Below are 15,834 nucleotides of genomic sequence, written 5' to 3' on the forward strand. Positions count from 1 at the left end.
GGCTAACAAAAATTAGCACGAAGACAAAATCCTGGAAGAGTTCTGTATTTTGAACTATTGGGATTGGTGGAGTTATGACATGCTGAAAACAGAGGTGAAAATAGAAAAGCCTTAAGCATAACAACTACAGATACTTCTAGGACTGCATTCTATGACTATAAGCTATCTGAATCAACCAGACCTGCACTTAATGTTAAAAAACCATCTGGTAAAGAAAAGTGATGTATTATCTAGGTGATTCAACATTTTAATATTTTCACAAATTTTATCAATTGGTAGCAACTAATGTAGATGTCATAAAAAAATCTTTTATGAAATGAAGTTAATATGAAATTAAATTTAGCAACCCATCACCTCAGCAATTACTATATTTTTCACAGTCATTTGCTTGCAAATCATCACAGTTATTACAGCTCTATTAGTCAGAAGCAGAAGTTATCTGTGAAATATAAGCAAAAAAAAGTCCCCGTGCTGATTTGCATGGAGAAAACTCCATAGATGTGCTGGGTTTGCTAAGTCACTGCTCATCCTCTCTGGCAGGCTGATGTTCTTCAACCCAACACAAGAAAAGCCTCTCTAACAGATAGATCAGAAACTACTTCTTTGTAGTTATATCAATTACACAGGGCTTTCTGCAGGGAAGAAGGAACAATGAAGAAAGAAGATATTAAACTTTCATATAGTCAAGTTTATATATAAATCCAACTAAATACAGAATGAGAAAATTCACATATAGTGGATCACAACATGTTTTTTGAAAATATGCGCATCCTCAGTTTATAAAACACCTTCCCAACTATTGTACGAAGGCCTTAGAAATTTTGATTTTTGTTGTCAAACTGCTATACCAGGCACCCACTAATTTACACTGCCTGACTACCTTTCAGGGACTGACCTGGTTGCCTTCCAGATGAAAAAAGAATCTTGTCTGAAACTGACACAAAGGAGAGGAGAATGTACTATACTCTGAATGAAAGAAAAATTAGGGATGCAAACCAGGCATATCTATGCTTAATTTAGAGTTAACTGATTCACTTCTCATTCCTAATTTTGTATCTTTGTGTACCTCATGCCTTCTGTTCAGATTTTGGTGAATACATTATATATTTTTTGAAGCGATGCAACTGGCATTACACATACAAATACTCAAAAATTACAGCTAACTGCAAAGAGACAGATCTGGGCAAGATAAAAACAATCCATGCTTCCTACAGAAAGAAATGTCACTGACTCCAGAAAAGAGCAAACCTAGCCAGAGGGAAGCAGTCTGTAATATGCAATACATTTTCAAAGAGTTGTTAGGTAAGTAGTATCATGATACAGAACCACAGGAATCTTTTTAATTTAAACCAATATACTAGGAAAAAAATAACCTCAGTCATAACAAATAGACTGTATTATCCAACTTCTACTCTCAAGCTAGTTGAGGAATTTTTCAAGTCTCTACCTAGCTGAAAATATGGTTGACACCTGAAAACTTCACCTCACAACATCTGGGTATTCAACAGTCAGAAGCACAATGTAAATAAACTGATCATCTAAGCTTTAAATATCCCAATTCCTCACTGATCTCAGGCACAGTTAATTTGTCTGATGGTAAAATTGTACCTGTGCAGCACAACAATGTAAACCTCAACAGAGTAGATCTCTGAAAGGCTGAATCTGGATAAAGCCACTCCCAGGGTAGGATTCAGTTCACCCTAATTTCAGATATCAACAGTGCAGTTCTCACACAAGACCAGCTTCTAACCTCCCACAGAGCTTAGAGGAGATCTAATCAATAGAGGCAACAAAGTCTAGGAAGCAACTCCATTTCAAACAAAGCATTTCTCAAGTGTCTGTCAATCAGAAGGAAGGCACAGCTTCCTATACTTACCAGTGTAAGTTGTCATGCCATAAACTATGCAAAATATCTACCCAAAACAAGCAGATTTGGTGTTGGGTGCACAGGAACCCTGCATCCTTCTGAGAGGCAGTTGAAATGCCCCATCAAAACTACAATGATGCTAGAAACCTGTATGAAAGCAACTGACTTCTACATTCCACTGGGCATAATCAGCAGACATCTAGCTTAGAAGGAGACATCTTCACTGCAGGCACCAAAAAAAGAAATTTTTTCTCTTTTGACAGTAGGAATCCAGAATCAGGTAAGTGGATAATATAATTTATCACTGACAAAGATTTCAAGCTAATTAAGTAACCACTCCAGGTAATTTTCATTATCTAGAATTTCAAACATTTTATTTAAATGAACAGAGAACTCTGGGCTTTTGCTAAGTATTTTAAAATAAATTTTATTAATTTTTGAATACTACTCTTCATATAATATTATACTATACAAGAACTATAAATATCATCCAGGATCCTAGAGCAGCTCTTTCTGTGACCTTCAACACCTTCATTGCCTATTAGGACACCTAATCTAGGAAATGAATTATTACTTCCAGTTTTATTTATTAAAAAAAAAATAAAATTGAGGGAAACCCCTATGCATACAGCTCACTTACAAATAAGAATTACCCAATAACTAATGTGTTAGATATTTCATACTCTTGAATAATTGGGTGTGTAACAGTACTAAAACCATTTCCCAATTATTCACTTTCTCAGCATGACATTAGTAGTTATACAATAAAAATAATTAATAAATTCTCCTTTATCAGGTATTTTTAAAGAGACTTTCAGCCAAATCCTTCCTGCTTTACATAAGTATAGCTAAACGTAATGACATTACAGCCAGAATGTATAGGATTAGAATGATTTGCTCTGGTTAATACACATCTGTAACATGCAGCATTCATTATCACACTTTGTTGGTTCTGTCATGCAGTACCTCCTGTGCTAAGCTAAATGCATCACTTTAAGCAAAATTAAATAAATCTCTGTTTTATAAGGACAGAGAAAAAACATTATTGAACTGGAAATACAGCTTCAGAGACCTCTGCAGTGAGAACTAGAAGTTTTCCACTCTGTTTTCAAGGTCACTTAACACTAATAATCACTCAAATCACACAAAGCTTTCTTTGGCATATGAAATACATGTAATATTTCCTCTTTATTACAGAAGAAGAAAAATCAATCTTTTTAATATGTTTCCTAAAGTATGCCCACATAAGTATATGCTACGTGACTGGAGACCAGAGTTGGAATCTTCTAGGAATACATGTAAACATAAATTATCAGCATGGATTTATGATACACCAAAAAGTGCTTCCATAGTCCTTTCTACTGAGGACCAGTGGTATCAACTACTGCCATTTATTTATCTACTTATCTACAGATCCAAGGAGCTTTCAGACATTTATATCACAAACCTTCCTACAGGAGAAATGCTTATATTTTCTTCCTTGTGTGTAGCACTTACCCAGCCCTTTAGGAGTAATGCCACTGCTGTCAGCAGGATTGACCACCCAGTAGTAGTATTTTAGCGTGTGCATTAACTGCAGCACCGTGCCCACGCGGCGTATGGTGTTATAGATCGTAGCAGTCCCAATGAATTCAGCTGACAGGTAGGTGTACAAAGATAGCTGCACCTGGGGAATGAAACAGTTACCCACATAAGTGTAAACTATGTATTAGTAACCTTAAATTGCAGGGGTCTTTCTAGAATAGACTTTGGATATGATGTAAAAAATGGAAAAACTAATTACAACTCTGCTTAGGGCAGAGGCTGCACTGGTACTTAGGAATGATTTAAGTAACAATAAACATATTGGCTTCCTTTCTATTCTGACTTTTTATACAAAAGTATATATTTTCAGTTTTTAGGACTTTTTACTTTGGCTCACATATCTCAGCTGTGATTACTTAGGAAAACAAATAATTCATTATTACCAGAGATGAATGATAACATGTTAGAGACTTTATCAAACTAGAATACATAGTTTAAAATACATTTACATAGAACTAAAATGAGAGCTTACTTTTATGTGTAACAAAATACATTTTGTCTGCAATTAAAAATACAAAATTTTATGCTTAATCTGTAGGAAAACAATGTAATGCAATTGCTGAAAAAAGGACTTGGTTTCTTGAAACAATCTTTTCATAGAATCAGACAGAACCTTAGGCAATAATTTAAATGCTTTCAGGAAATTATAAAAGACATTGGACTATATCCCAGCAATGTACAGATTTCATGATCTAAAATAATTTCTATTACCATGTTTATTAAAAAAATCCAAAAGAGAAAAACCAAAAACCTAAGTAGAATGTTGTAAAAGAATAAAGGTATTTTGTTGTAGGAGAGTCATAACATCATGGAAGTGTACCTTTGCAGGGGTATGTATCCAGATAGCAGGATTAAAAAGGATGTGATCACATAACTGCTTTAGTAGAGGTGCTCCATGAGATAATCCATCCAAATATTTAGCAAATGACAAAAATTGTTCCAGAACTGCTCTGGTTATATGAACTCTAGATGACTGGGGGAAAATAACCAGAAAGAACAAAGATAAAGAAAAGATCTTTTTATTTAATATAATTACTACAGAACTATGAAGCAGCATTTTCACCTGGCTCGTCATTACTAAATATGTGCAGCTTGCATGTTTTGATGTCATTGAATATGGAGGCAGTTTATACTTTCTAACAATATTAATGGTATTTCTAATGGCTATATTTAACAAGTTAAAATATTCATCAATAACTTTATGTTTTGGTTTTTAGGTATTTTGCTTAGCTGGGTTTCTTTTCATTTTATTAGAATCCAGTAAGGATCCTACATTTTACAGCACAATTCTTGCGAACTTCATCTGAAGTCCTTATCTCCTCTTAAAGTGTCTTACTGAAATTGGGTGTCTCAGTGTGTGAACACACATTATTAGGAGACTTGCTTTTGTTTCTTAAACTTAAGTAGGTATTTGAAAGTGTTGGGTTCATGGTTTCCTCAAATTTCAGGACTCTCAGTGTCATAGCATATGCCATGAAATCACTGTTGAGACCTGCTCCTATGTAGTAAAATTGCATGAGGACTTTGACAAACTTTTTTGTATAATATATTAACAGATGAATAAATAGTAAGAAACCCTAAAGATCCTTCTCCTTGCCTTCTCCACAGAATGTCAAGCACTGGAACAGGTTGCTCAGGGAAGTGGTGGAGTCACCATCCCTAAGGTATTTAAAAGATGTCTAGCTGTGGCACTGGGGGACAAGGTTTAGTGGTAGCATTGGCAGTGCTGGGTTAAAGCTTGGACTTGATCTTAAAGGTCTTCTCTAACCTAAATTATTCTGTGATTCTATTTTTCAATGATTTTTAATGCTGTAAGTACAGTCTAGGAATATGGAGATTTATTATTTTTAGAACTGACGTCTACTGCCAGTAATACAAGTTCAGCCCGAATACTGAATTTCCTTTGGTTTGCACATTGAAATTCACAATAATCTGCAACTAATAAGAACAAAAATGCTGTTTGGAAGCCCAAGTAAAAAAAAAAGCTCTCAGTCTTCTCTGAAGTATTTGATTACATGCAAATGAACAACAGATACAACAGATAATTTACAAATAATAAAATTGAGACTAGGAAACAAAGGATTTTTTCCCACCATGTGTGCTAACTGAATATAAGAATATATTGAAAAAATAGAATTAATACTTTCAAAAAACTGCAGCTAGGTAAATATAATGTTAAAAACCACCCAGAAAACAACATATGTTTTAAGAATTATACTGTGATCAATTGAAATCCTTTAAATATTCACATGTGCAAATCTAATGAACATAGCAGGTGTTAATTAGAAGAGAATGCAAAATTTAAAAAAAAAAAAAAGTTATGTACAACATTCCAAATTGATGTATTCCATGTGTATAAACCACAGTGCTCTGTTCAAGAGAAATCCCTCCATGAGGGCTCACCAGTCTGCCTGTGTGTAACTCACCAAACCAAAGCTAACAGTTTTGTAAATTCATTCTGGCTATAGCAGAAGAAAACCTACCCTTGGGGAAAAAAAAACACCTTAGGCTAGTTCTTTGACATTCTAAATCACACTTGCTTAGCAGTGAAAACAGAAGTACAGAAAATCTGCTTTTAGGTATTGAGTGAAGGTGTTTCCCTAGCTCAAAGAACAAAAGGAACAGAATGAGAGAAACTACTTATCATCCTTCAAAATTCAGAACACTTTTAAAAGGTGACACTATCATTCTTATATTTTGCTTAAAAGATTGCTATGCTGACCTCATGATAGTAAAAACCCAGTAGTAGACATTCAAGAATGTCAGAGCCATGAGCTTCAATCATAGGATCATCACTATTTTTGTATAGCTGACAGTAATTTGCTTTCAAATTATTTAGATTATTAAACCATAGTAACAGGATGTCATGAGGCAGGAAGGCAGGTGATGCTCCTCAGACAACTGAACCTCAGATTTGAAATAACTGCTTATCATGCCTGAAAACAAGCAAGTACAGGGAATGCCCCTTGCAACTACTGCTTTCAGAAATTAAATTGTGTTACAGTTTTTCTTCTTCAAAACACAGGGCAACTATTTTGAAAATTTCAGAATTGTCACAGAAGATTAATTTAACCTTTATTAACCCACACACGCACAAAATAATCTCAGTTGTGACATTTCTGCTTTGTTTGTACAAATTAGAAACAAGAGAACTTTCCTAAGCAAGTCTGGGGGACAGAAAGTGCAGACATGTAAAAACTTTAAAGTGATTCACAAACATATCTAAAGTAAGAACATAAATAAGAGAACATAATCATCCAAGAAAATTGATTCTTTGAATACTGGTATATAAGAGAATGAGGAAGATGAAGAGACTCCTGTAGACAACTTATAAAATATTTTTAATTTGCAATATGTATGTCACAAATATATTTTATCCCACCAGACATTTGAGCCAAGTGATTGAAAGTACCGCAATGCCAATAGAAATACAAAGAACAAACATAAAAATCTTCCAAACGTACCTTTTCAAGGAGATAGCCAATGACTAGAAAGCCTTTTCCACCAAGCATTTGCTCTTGCATGGCTACTGAACTCTTAAGAAGCTCAACCAAGAAAGCCAATAGGGTAGCACTGCATGTAAAGAACAAGATTTTTTTTCAGATTAAAAATGTTGCTGTCTCAATAATCACCGGCTATTAAGTGAATAAAAATAGGCTTAAGGTGGTGAAAAATTCATTTGAAGAATACAAATTTTATTTTTCCTTTTGGAAAATTTCTCCAGTGATTTTTTCACATATTATGATGGTAGGAGTGGGACTCCATAGGCTGCAAGGAAATCATCCAAGAGTACATCCCAGCAGTGTCTTTAAGTGAAGTGTTTAGAAAGTACAGGGACAGAAAATGTTCAGAAAAGGTTACAGTATAGAAACATAGGAGATATGAAAGACTGCATGGGATGGAACTGGCCAGAAAGTGAAATTATGTTATGAAAACCAGCAGTGGAAGTATATGACAGATCAATCCACCACAGGGAAAATAAATAAAAATTGATTCTTGGGTGATGAAAATAAAACAAAAATACACTCATCTGTTGCTGAAAAACCAAGAGGAAAGGGAGAAAGAAAAATAATTGTGACAGGAAGGAAGTATTTTAAATTACTTTTCAAATATATCAAAAAGGCAGATGACAGTTGTGCACATACAATGCATACATAAGATCATTATGTCTTTGCTAAAAATTAAGTGGATGTAACAGTTCCTAACTGTACAGACAAGTGTCTGCAACCACAAAAGTTCTCACATAGGCAGTAGGCACAGGCACTACATAGGTAATAGGCACAGGCAAGAGTGCAAACTGGATTTTGCAGGTATGAAAAAGGGACTTAAAGAAAATATCCAACTTGCATTTGATACATTTCAACTTTACTTACAGCATCTAGTCATCTAAATGTTCACTAACTCTTCAAATAGAATCTCTTACATTGAAATAAATGTTAAGATTGGTTAATCCATGACAGCACCAAAAAATAATCAAAGTGCTGAGGAAGACAAGATTTATTCTATTTGTTGAGTAAGGCTGCCATGCAAAATAACAGAGAGTAGCCAAAGTACATGCTGGGAACATGAAACAGTGCCTTGTCTTTCTTCCTTGTTGAATGGTGATAATAATCCATCTAAAATCTCATACAGACTGCTCCACAGAGCGTCAGCAATAAAAGAACATAGATAATATCTATTTACAGTACTCCAAAGCTTTTATCAAAACAGCCTTTCAAGCTGTCACATCCACTTCAAACCAGATTACATGCATCAATTTTTTTCTTACCCTAACCAAAAGTTTCTACTGTATTTGTCATCTAAAATAAGAATCTAATCATTTTTACTACATGAAAATCCATAAGCAGCTCACATAAAGCGTTGAAGATTTAAACATAGATTTATTTAAAAATTGAAGAGGTAAAAGAAAATTCCATTTAGATACATTGTGCTTACTACCATCCTCTAGGAGAAACTCCTCATCCTCTTATGAATGACTTAAGACAATGTGCCATTATGCATAAAGTCAAGAAACAGCATATATCTTTGCAGAATTAGAATTAAAATTCTAATAGCAAATACTGTTAATACTATATTGAAATGTTAAAAATATTCTTAAAATTGATTTTAAAGATTTTTGAACCATATACAGACTTAAGTTCATTTTCTAATCTCAGAAGTATTTTGTCAAAAGCTTTTAAATTTATATCAGTTTACTTGTTCATTCTATGATTTAGATGTAAACTCATGGGCTAAAGTTATTCTTATATCAATGCAATCTCTATGCAACTGTTAGAAATTCTGATAGACTCTGAATCCAAGTTGTAAGACACCAACACCACAACAATAAAGGTTTTTCCCTCTCTCCGTCTATTTAAGCACCCATAAACCATGTCAACTCAGAAAACACAAGTGACCACTTGTACCACTTATACCTAACCATGCCACAGACACTGAAACAGCTGCTTCTGTGTAAGACTGACTAAAAAAAAGTGTAGTAATTCACATGTAGACGTTGCCCATATATCACTTCTTAGATTATCAACCATCTTTATGCTGGCTATGGCTGAACTAATTAATCCTTACTGTCCACATTACGTCTGCACACAGCTACCTTGGCTGATACTAAAGTGATGCCAGCATCTCTAGTTTAAGGAAAATGTATTAATTTAGCCAATTCTTTTGTGACTGAGCTATGCTTTCACTTAATTCCAAAATGGCTTTTAACACCTATTGATCCAGACACATAAAGATACTTCAATCCAGCTCTGCAGAGTCAGCACAGGTCTGCAGGCAGTAGCTCTAACTTCTAATCCTTCTGCATTATCCAAGATTGCCACCATAAATAATAGAGTTGACTGCAGTATATAGTAATTCAAATCTTGTGATAGCACACATGAATGCATCATTACACCTTCAAGCACATTAAAAAATCCAAGTACCAGAAAATGCAGCAGTTAAGGAGAACCATCTGGCAGGCACATAGAGGTGCAATGACTTTTGAGATGAATACTGCATAGAACCACAGTACTGATGAAAATTAACATAATAATTGAATATAACTAGCAGTTTGCCCACATTATTATGCAGGAAATTAAGTAAAAGATCTATATTTTAACTCATAGAACTATAAAATCAAAATGAAAGTTTTTAAAATTCTCACTGCATGTACAGAATTGAAGGTATTACTACCTGAAGATGATCAGAGACAGGCAGAAAACAGACTACATGCTGTCTGTAGGGTTGAGGCCTATTTTCGGGGAAGGGGTTGGGGAATTGTATGGTAGTTATGGCTTGGGTTTTGTTTTGTGGACTTCTTCTCTCAGAGACATTGCTTAGACTTCTTTTAGGTAAAACTTCCTTTTTGGAGCAGCGGGGGGAATGAAAGTGCAGTAAGTAACAAGTGCTGCATACAACACTGGTTTCACATGTAATGTTTTTCACCTTACTTATTATGCCAGAGAGCATCTGATCTGCTTGAATTCTCAGATAAACTTTCCCAGCCTCTTCAAAACTCTTTCCTCATGCTGTCAGACTGACCTCAAGGAAATGTGTATCTAGATATAAAAAATCCATACTCAAGTAATGTATTTTTCCCCTCAATATTGCATTTGAAGAATTTAATCTGCCTAATTTGGAGGACTGTATTTAGAACTTTGTTAACAATTTCTACAGATACTCAATTTGTTTATTCGCTTTCTCAGCTGAACACAAATTAAACCTGAAGATTTTAAATATGAAAATATTTATCAGCAGAAACCGATTGCCAAAATAATTCTTTTAAAAAGATTGTCATTGACAGAGGAAGAATAACATGGATGAGAAGACTAAGTTGAACAATTTTTCAAACAGAATTTAACAAACTTACAAGGAACCAACATGCATCACATTACTGCACAGTAATTGACATTGCACATTAAATTAGCAAAATTCTGTGCACTGCAAAACAAAATTTCTCTCCATTCTTTCCTACTTACAACACCCGTAGATAAAAATGGTACTTCAGCCCAATTCCTACATCTCTTCTGTGTCATACCCTTCCTAGAACACATCAGTTTGTCTGCAGTGGAGCCAGGATATAGATAGAAAGTGAAGCTATATATGTCAGCCAACACTAAATCAGAGAACTATGATAATTACTGAAAATATAGCTAATTTCTTGGGAAAAAATCTAGCAGTTTTCTGTTATTAAGAAGCAGGAGGAAAAAAAGGTGATAAAAGCATGATGATGCAGTACCTTCAATGGCTATGATACTGTTTAGAAGTACCTGAAAAGTCAGGAATTTGCACCCTTAGGATAAAAGTGAAATTTACCTTGGCTTTTGTTTGTTTTGTTGTTGTTGCAGTTCTTTTATTCTACTTTATTTTTAAACCAGTACACAGATCAGTTTCGCTAGACTCCTCATCCCACGATAATTATTTCTGTCAGATTTGTCTTAATACCTTTCATCTTGGATCATGTATTACAAAGTTATCTCTACAAATTACCTTTACAAAAGGCAACTTTAGGTGAGGTAGGCATGTTGCTTTGTTGATCTAAGTATGATTATTAATTACAGACAATTTAACTTGAAGAGTCTATATAAAAGAGAATAATACAGGTATTTGTTTTGTCTGATTCTCTTTGGGAAAGAATCCTTCATAAAGATAAAAATCCTTTATATGTATTTTCAGCTTCTCCAAAGTAATACAAAAAGATTTTATGAATAACTCCATCACAGGTGGTTAGTATGATAACTATAGAAAATTAATCATAGCAAAGTAATACAAAAAGATTTTTATTAATAACTCCATCACAGGTGGTTAGTATGATAACTACAGATAATTAATCATAGCATAAAACAGATAAAGTAGTATTAAGTAGAATTATATGCCAACAATTAACATTTCCATGAGCTACGGCAGCTCTCTAAAGTGCTTCCTTAGCTTCCAGTTTAAATGTGTTTTTTTTCTTTCTGAAAGCTTGTTGAAGAGAAAGGGGAAGTTATTTCTTTCTTATGCCTTTGCAATTGTTTTCTCATAACCTGTGATGAAGCTAGTAAGACTACTAATCAGGTATCATTCAAAAACATGAGTCAGCTGAATAGTGAGGTGTTGTATGAGAGAACTAGAGAGGCAGGTCACCTCTGCTTACAGGCAAAACATTTTGTGACACAGACTCCAATTTAGCATTCTTTCCCCATTAGCACTTTTCTTAGATCCCAAAAATATTTTATTCTTTTATTTGCCTATTTCCTTGTTCACTTCCAGCATTCTTTTTCTTAAAACCTATATCTTACTAAATAACATATGAGAAAATAATGCACAGACCATATCCTATAAACATATAAATTATATCTCATCAAGCAGCCATTTGCTTAAACTTTTTTTAATATCTTCTTGAATTAGGACCACATCCTCTTGTATTATGCATTTGTACAATCATATAGCACAATGAATTACAGATCTCTTTTCAGAATATAATCTAATTATAGAAGAAATGCATTGACTTATTCAAGAACAAATTTTTTTTCTACTTACAGTTCAACTAACTCAGAAATGTTCTGTACATTTTCAATTAAACATTATGAATGTTCTTACTCACTGAGTAGACCACACACTTGGGAAGAATTAGTCTTTATCTCAACTTCTAAAAGTTACATTACTTCTTCATTTTTAAAGAGATCTAGTTATTGCTTTGTCATCTATTACAGATTCAACTCATAAATGAATTTAACATATATTTTATTCTTATATGGCGACATATACACACATAAACTCCGTAAACTATAATAAAGCATTTCAGTCTTTTGCTTTCCCAGTAAATCAAAAAAAAAAAAAATACAGTGCTTTTTTTTCCAAGATTATTTCAAACCAAGCATTTATTTTTCTATTTCCCTTACTTTACAATGCTTCAGTGCAAAGTACAAAAGAGACTTAAAAAAAAAATATTCCACAGTAACCAATACACAATCCACTTTTCTGTCTTCCCAATTTGTTGGCAATTTTAGTATTCGTTAATTGTTTGTTCAGTTTACTGTTTTTTAACTGAACTATCAAATGCAATAAGAAACACCCAGAATAATTAATAGAAGAATATTATAAGCAGGAAAATAAGCCACATGCTTGGAATAACATACCTGTTTTGTCCCCTAATTTAAATAGAAAAGCCATCTTATTTTGTCCCTAAACACTGCTTTCTATCAGGCTTTGGTTACAAATAATCCTCCAGGGAAACACCATAACAGTTGTTCAGCATTATCCTTTCAGATTTGTTACCCTCAAAGATTTAGGCCAAACATTTTTCTGGAGAAGTTTAGCTATCTGGTGCTGCAGGACAGGCACCTGCTATAACAAGCACAAGGCAAGAGATCTTTTCAAAAAAATCATTGCTGAGCTAATTTTGAGAAAGGAGTTACCATGCCTGGAGATATTTAGGAGACATGCAGATGTGGCATTTAGGGATGTGGTTTAGTGGTGGACTTTGTAGTCCTAGGTTAATGGTGGGACTCCATGATCTTAGAGGTCTTTTCCTAAAGGATTCTATGATTCTAAGTCAACATGGGTAGTAACAGACTCCTAGGTAGTGTTTTTCAACATCTGTTTTTAACATCTATAAAGACTTTTCAACTTAGACGTGTCTTCCATAGTATCAGAGGCAAAAGTTCATGGGTCCCAGTTTAAAATTCTCTTGTCACATCCCCAGTCACTATTGCAATTGTAATATGGTCACAAAATGTCTAGTCAGAGTTCGATCACTTTCTGACCACATATTAATTAATTTTTGAATGCTATGAAATATGAATTCAAATGACACAGACTTTGAGAAGGTAAACAGCATTGCACTCTCAAGTAAAAGCATATTGAGTTCTTTCAAAAGTTGGATGAATTGTCATGAAACTGCCCTTGAAGACTCTAGAGTGATATGAATTCATTATTTAATCATATAAGTTTTGTACAGTAAACTACTTTTTAAAAAAATAATAATTTTTTAAAAGAAGAAAGGGTAAAATGTAGAAAAAAATAGAGAATATGCCCCCAAAACAAGAGGAAAAATTTTGTAAGCTTAATTTAGTTTCTATCTTGGTTAAAAGATGCTTACCAAACTGTTGTTTCCACCTGACTGTCATGCAGCTGTCGATTGTCTAACTGGGCAAAGAGAGGAAAAAGAACCTGGATCCCTCCAATGGAATGAATTGCACTGTGAATGGAGTGGGTTACAATAGCTTTCACATCCTAAAAACATAAAATAAAGGAAAAACCACAATTAATCTCAATTTTAAAAGAACAGTTAAAAATATAATTTTTAAGTACTTTAACACAAATTTGTGTGCAGACTTCTAAAAACTTTGTTTCAACATGTATACTTCAATTATAATAACTATATTTAAAGGCAAACATTAAACAGAAAATTTTCAGTATCATGGTAAACTGTGCCTTATAGAATGAAGTCTGCATTTCTTATGGAAAATTTTTTTCCTTGCTTTAGAAATGGAGCAAAGAAAGAACATTTCAAGTGAAAGTTATATTAAGAGCTGACAGAGCACAAAAGAGCAATCTCTGTACACTAACAGACAAACCGTCTGTGTGATGTTCAGCCAACAGCAATCACAGAAGATCAACTTAGCAGCACCAACCTGAAGCATGAGAGCATGAGGGGAGTGTACAAAAATGGAAGGATTCTCCTTTGGTGAGGATTCAAGGCATAGCTGAGCATCAGTGGCCTTCGCATTATAGGTGAAAGCGATGCTGCTTGCGAGCTTCCCGTCATACAGCACTTGTTTATGGTGCTCAGCCAGATGGATGTCGCTCTCGGATTTAAATTTGAATGTGCTCTGAAAAAAACCCAAAATTTTTACAAAGTAATGAATTTGGACAAATTCCTTGCCACAAGATGTGCAAAAAACTACATTAGAGTTGAGAGGTAATAAATAAACTACTAAACTTTGCTTGCATTGACCACTAGCCTAATGCTATTGAACAATGAGATAGATTTGTTTCTGTCTAGTCTACACCACATCAATGCGTCAATATATTATTTGGTATTTCATGTATTATCTCTCCTTTCATCATCAGTGTTTCCAAGTCTCACAAGTAATTATCTTAAAAAACACACATTACCATAAGAACCATAAATATGTTAAAATAAAATTTAAGCATAAAACACATTAAAAATAAAAATAATTAAATGTGTTGCATTTTATTTATACAATTAATTCAAATTAGAATATAAAATGCTATATCATGTTGCTTAAAAGAAGTTATTTTTGAACAACATTAAAAACCATGCTTCATTAACAGACAATACAAACAAGCCACTTACAATAAAATCCAAAATAAATCATAAATGCCACATTTCACATTAATTATTCTCAAATTCAGAGCTTTTCCAAGGAAGACTGAAGAATTTTTTTTATTTTTAAACATATAATTATTCATATTTGATCCAAAATTAAGTTTTCTGGCAATATTGATATATCAGTAAAGCACAAAAAGATAGATTTCTGCAAAGCATTGTCAGATTTATTTGGCATATAACAATCATTTAACAGTGGCAAAAAGATAACTAGTAGTAACACAGTACAGTGTTCTACTGATACAAGAAAAGCAAATTTGGTAGAAATTACCACCATTTTATTGTAAATGAAGACACAAATATATGTGTGTGTGTGTGTGTACGTGTATATATATAATGTTATTGCGAAAATATTTTCTGAGTTTAAAATAATTTATTTCTGAGATTATACCATTTCCCTTGCTTTCACTGCATATAGTGATCACAAGTCTCTTTATCTCTTTGTTCCTACCAAATATCCCCTATCCCCCCACAGTATGAAATCCTCTATCACTGAAACTATTGAAAGTAACAGGACTGGTGTTTTTGTTACCTATGTTAAAATTAAAACACAATTTAATTAAAAATTAAATTAAAAATTTATAAGCTCCTAGCTTCTCTTTCCAAAAAAATTATAGGTTCCTACTACTGATGTAACCCCATAAACCCCAGAGTTCTCAGGGCTGCTGGAAACCCTGAAAAAAATTATTTTTATTACAGCCGAACAATGGGAAAGCGCATCTGCTCAAGTGACTGACACAGCAATATTAGGTCTGCTGACTAGCACCCCTTTGTATGTGGGCCAGAAGCTGAGCAAACTGGCCACCTGACTGGCACTGCTGGAGAACCCTTGGAGAACATCTGTCCCAATTTTGCACTGTCCCAGCCTTGGTGATGCCCGGCAGAAGAGAGGCTGTAATGCTGAAAAGGTACCAGACAAACTGGAACAACGACAGCTCCCTCTAAACATCAGAAAACAGTTTTTCACTGTGAAACTTCCCAGCAAGGTGATAGAGTCTCTGTATTAGGACTTATTAAAAAACTGTCAGGATATAGTCCTGGGCAACTGGATCTAGGTGACCCTTTTTGA

General features: G+C 33.9%; 1 protein-coding gene across 17 annotated transcripts in view; it reads right to left on the minus strand.

The window, feature by feature from the left end:
• NBEA (neurobeachin) overlaps positions 1-15,834 on the minus strand; it is a 450,877-nt gene that overhangs the window by 326,106 nt on the left and 108,937 nt on the right. For all 17 annotated transcript variants that reach the window (XM_085579109.1, XM_085579166.1, XM_085579149.1 and 14 more), the window contains exons 9-13: positions 14,047-14,244; positions 13,512-13,645; positions 6,916-7,024; positions 4,272-4,424; positions 3,365-3,533 (exon numbers count right to left, since the gene is read on the minus strand). In XM_085579109.1, the coding sequence (XP_085435235.1) occupies positions 3,365-3,533; positions 4,272-4,424; positions 6,916-7,024; positions 13,512-13,645; positions 14,047-14,244 (763 nt within the window). The remainder of the gene's footprint in view (positions 1-3,364; positions 3,534-4,271; positions 4,425-6,915; positions 7,025-13,511; positions 13,646-14,046; positions 14,245-15,834) is intronic.

Source organism: Lonchura striata, chromosome 1 (genome assembly GCF_050655825.1).
Source record: "Lonchura striata isolate lonStrDom1 chromosome 1, ASM5065582v1, whole genome shotgun sequence".
Lineage (NCBI taxonomy): Eukaryota > Metazoa > Chordata > Aves > Passeriformes > Estrildidae > Lonchura > Lonchura striata.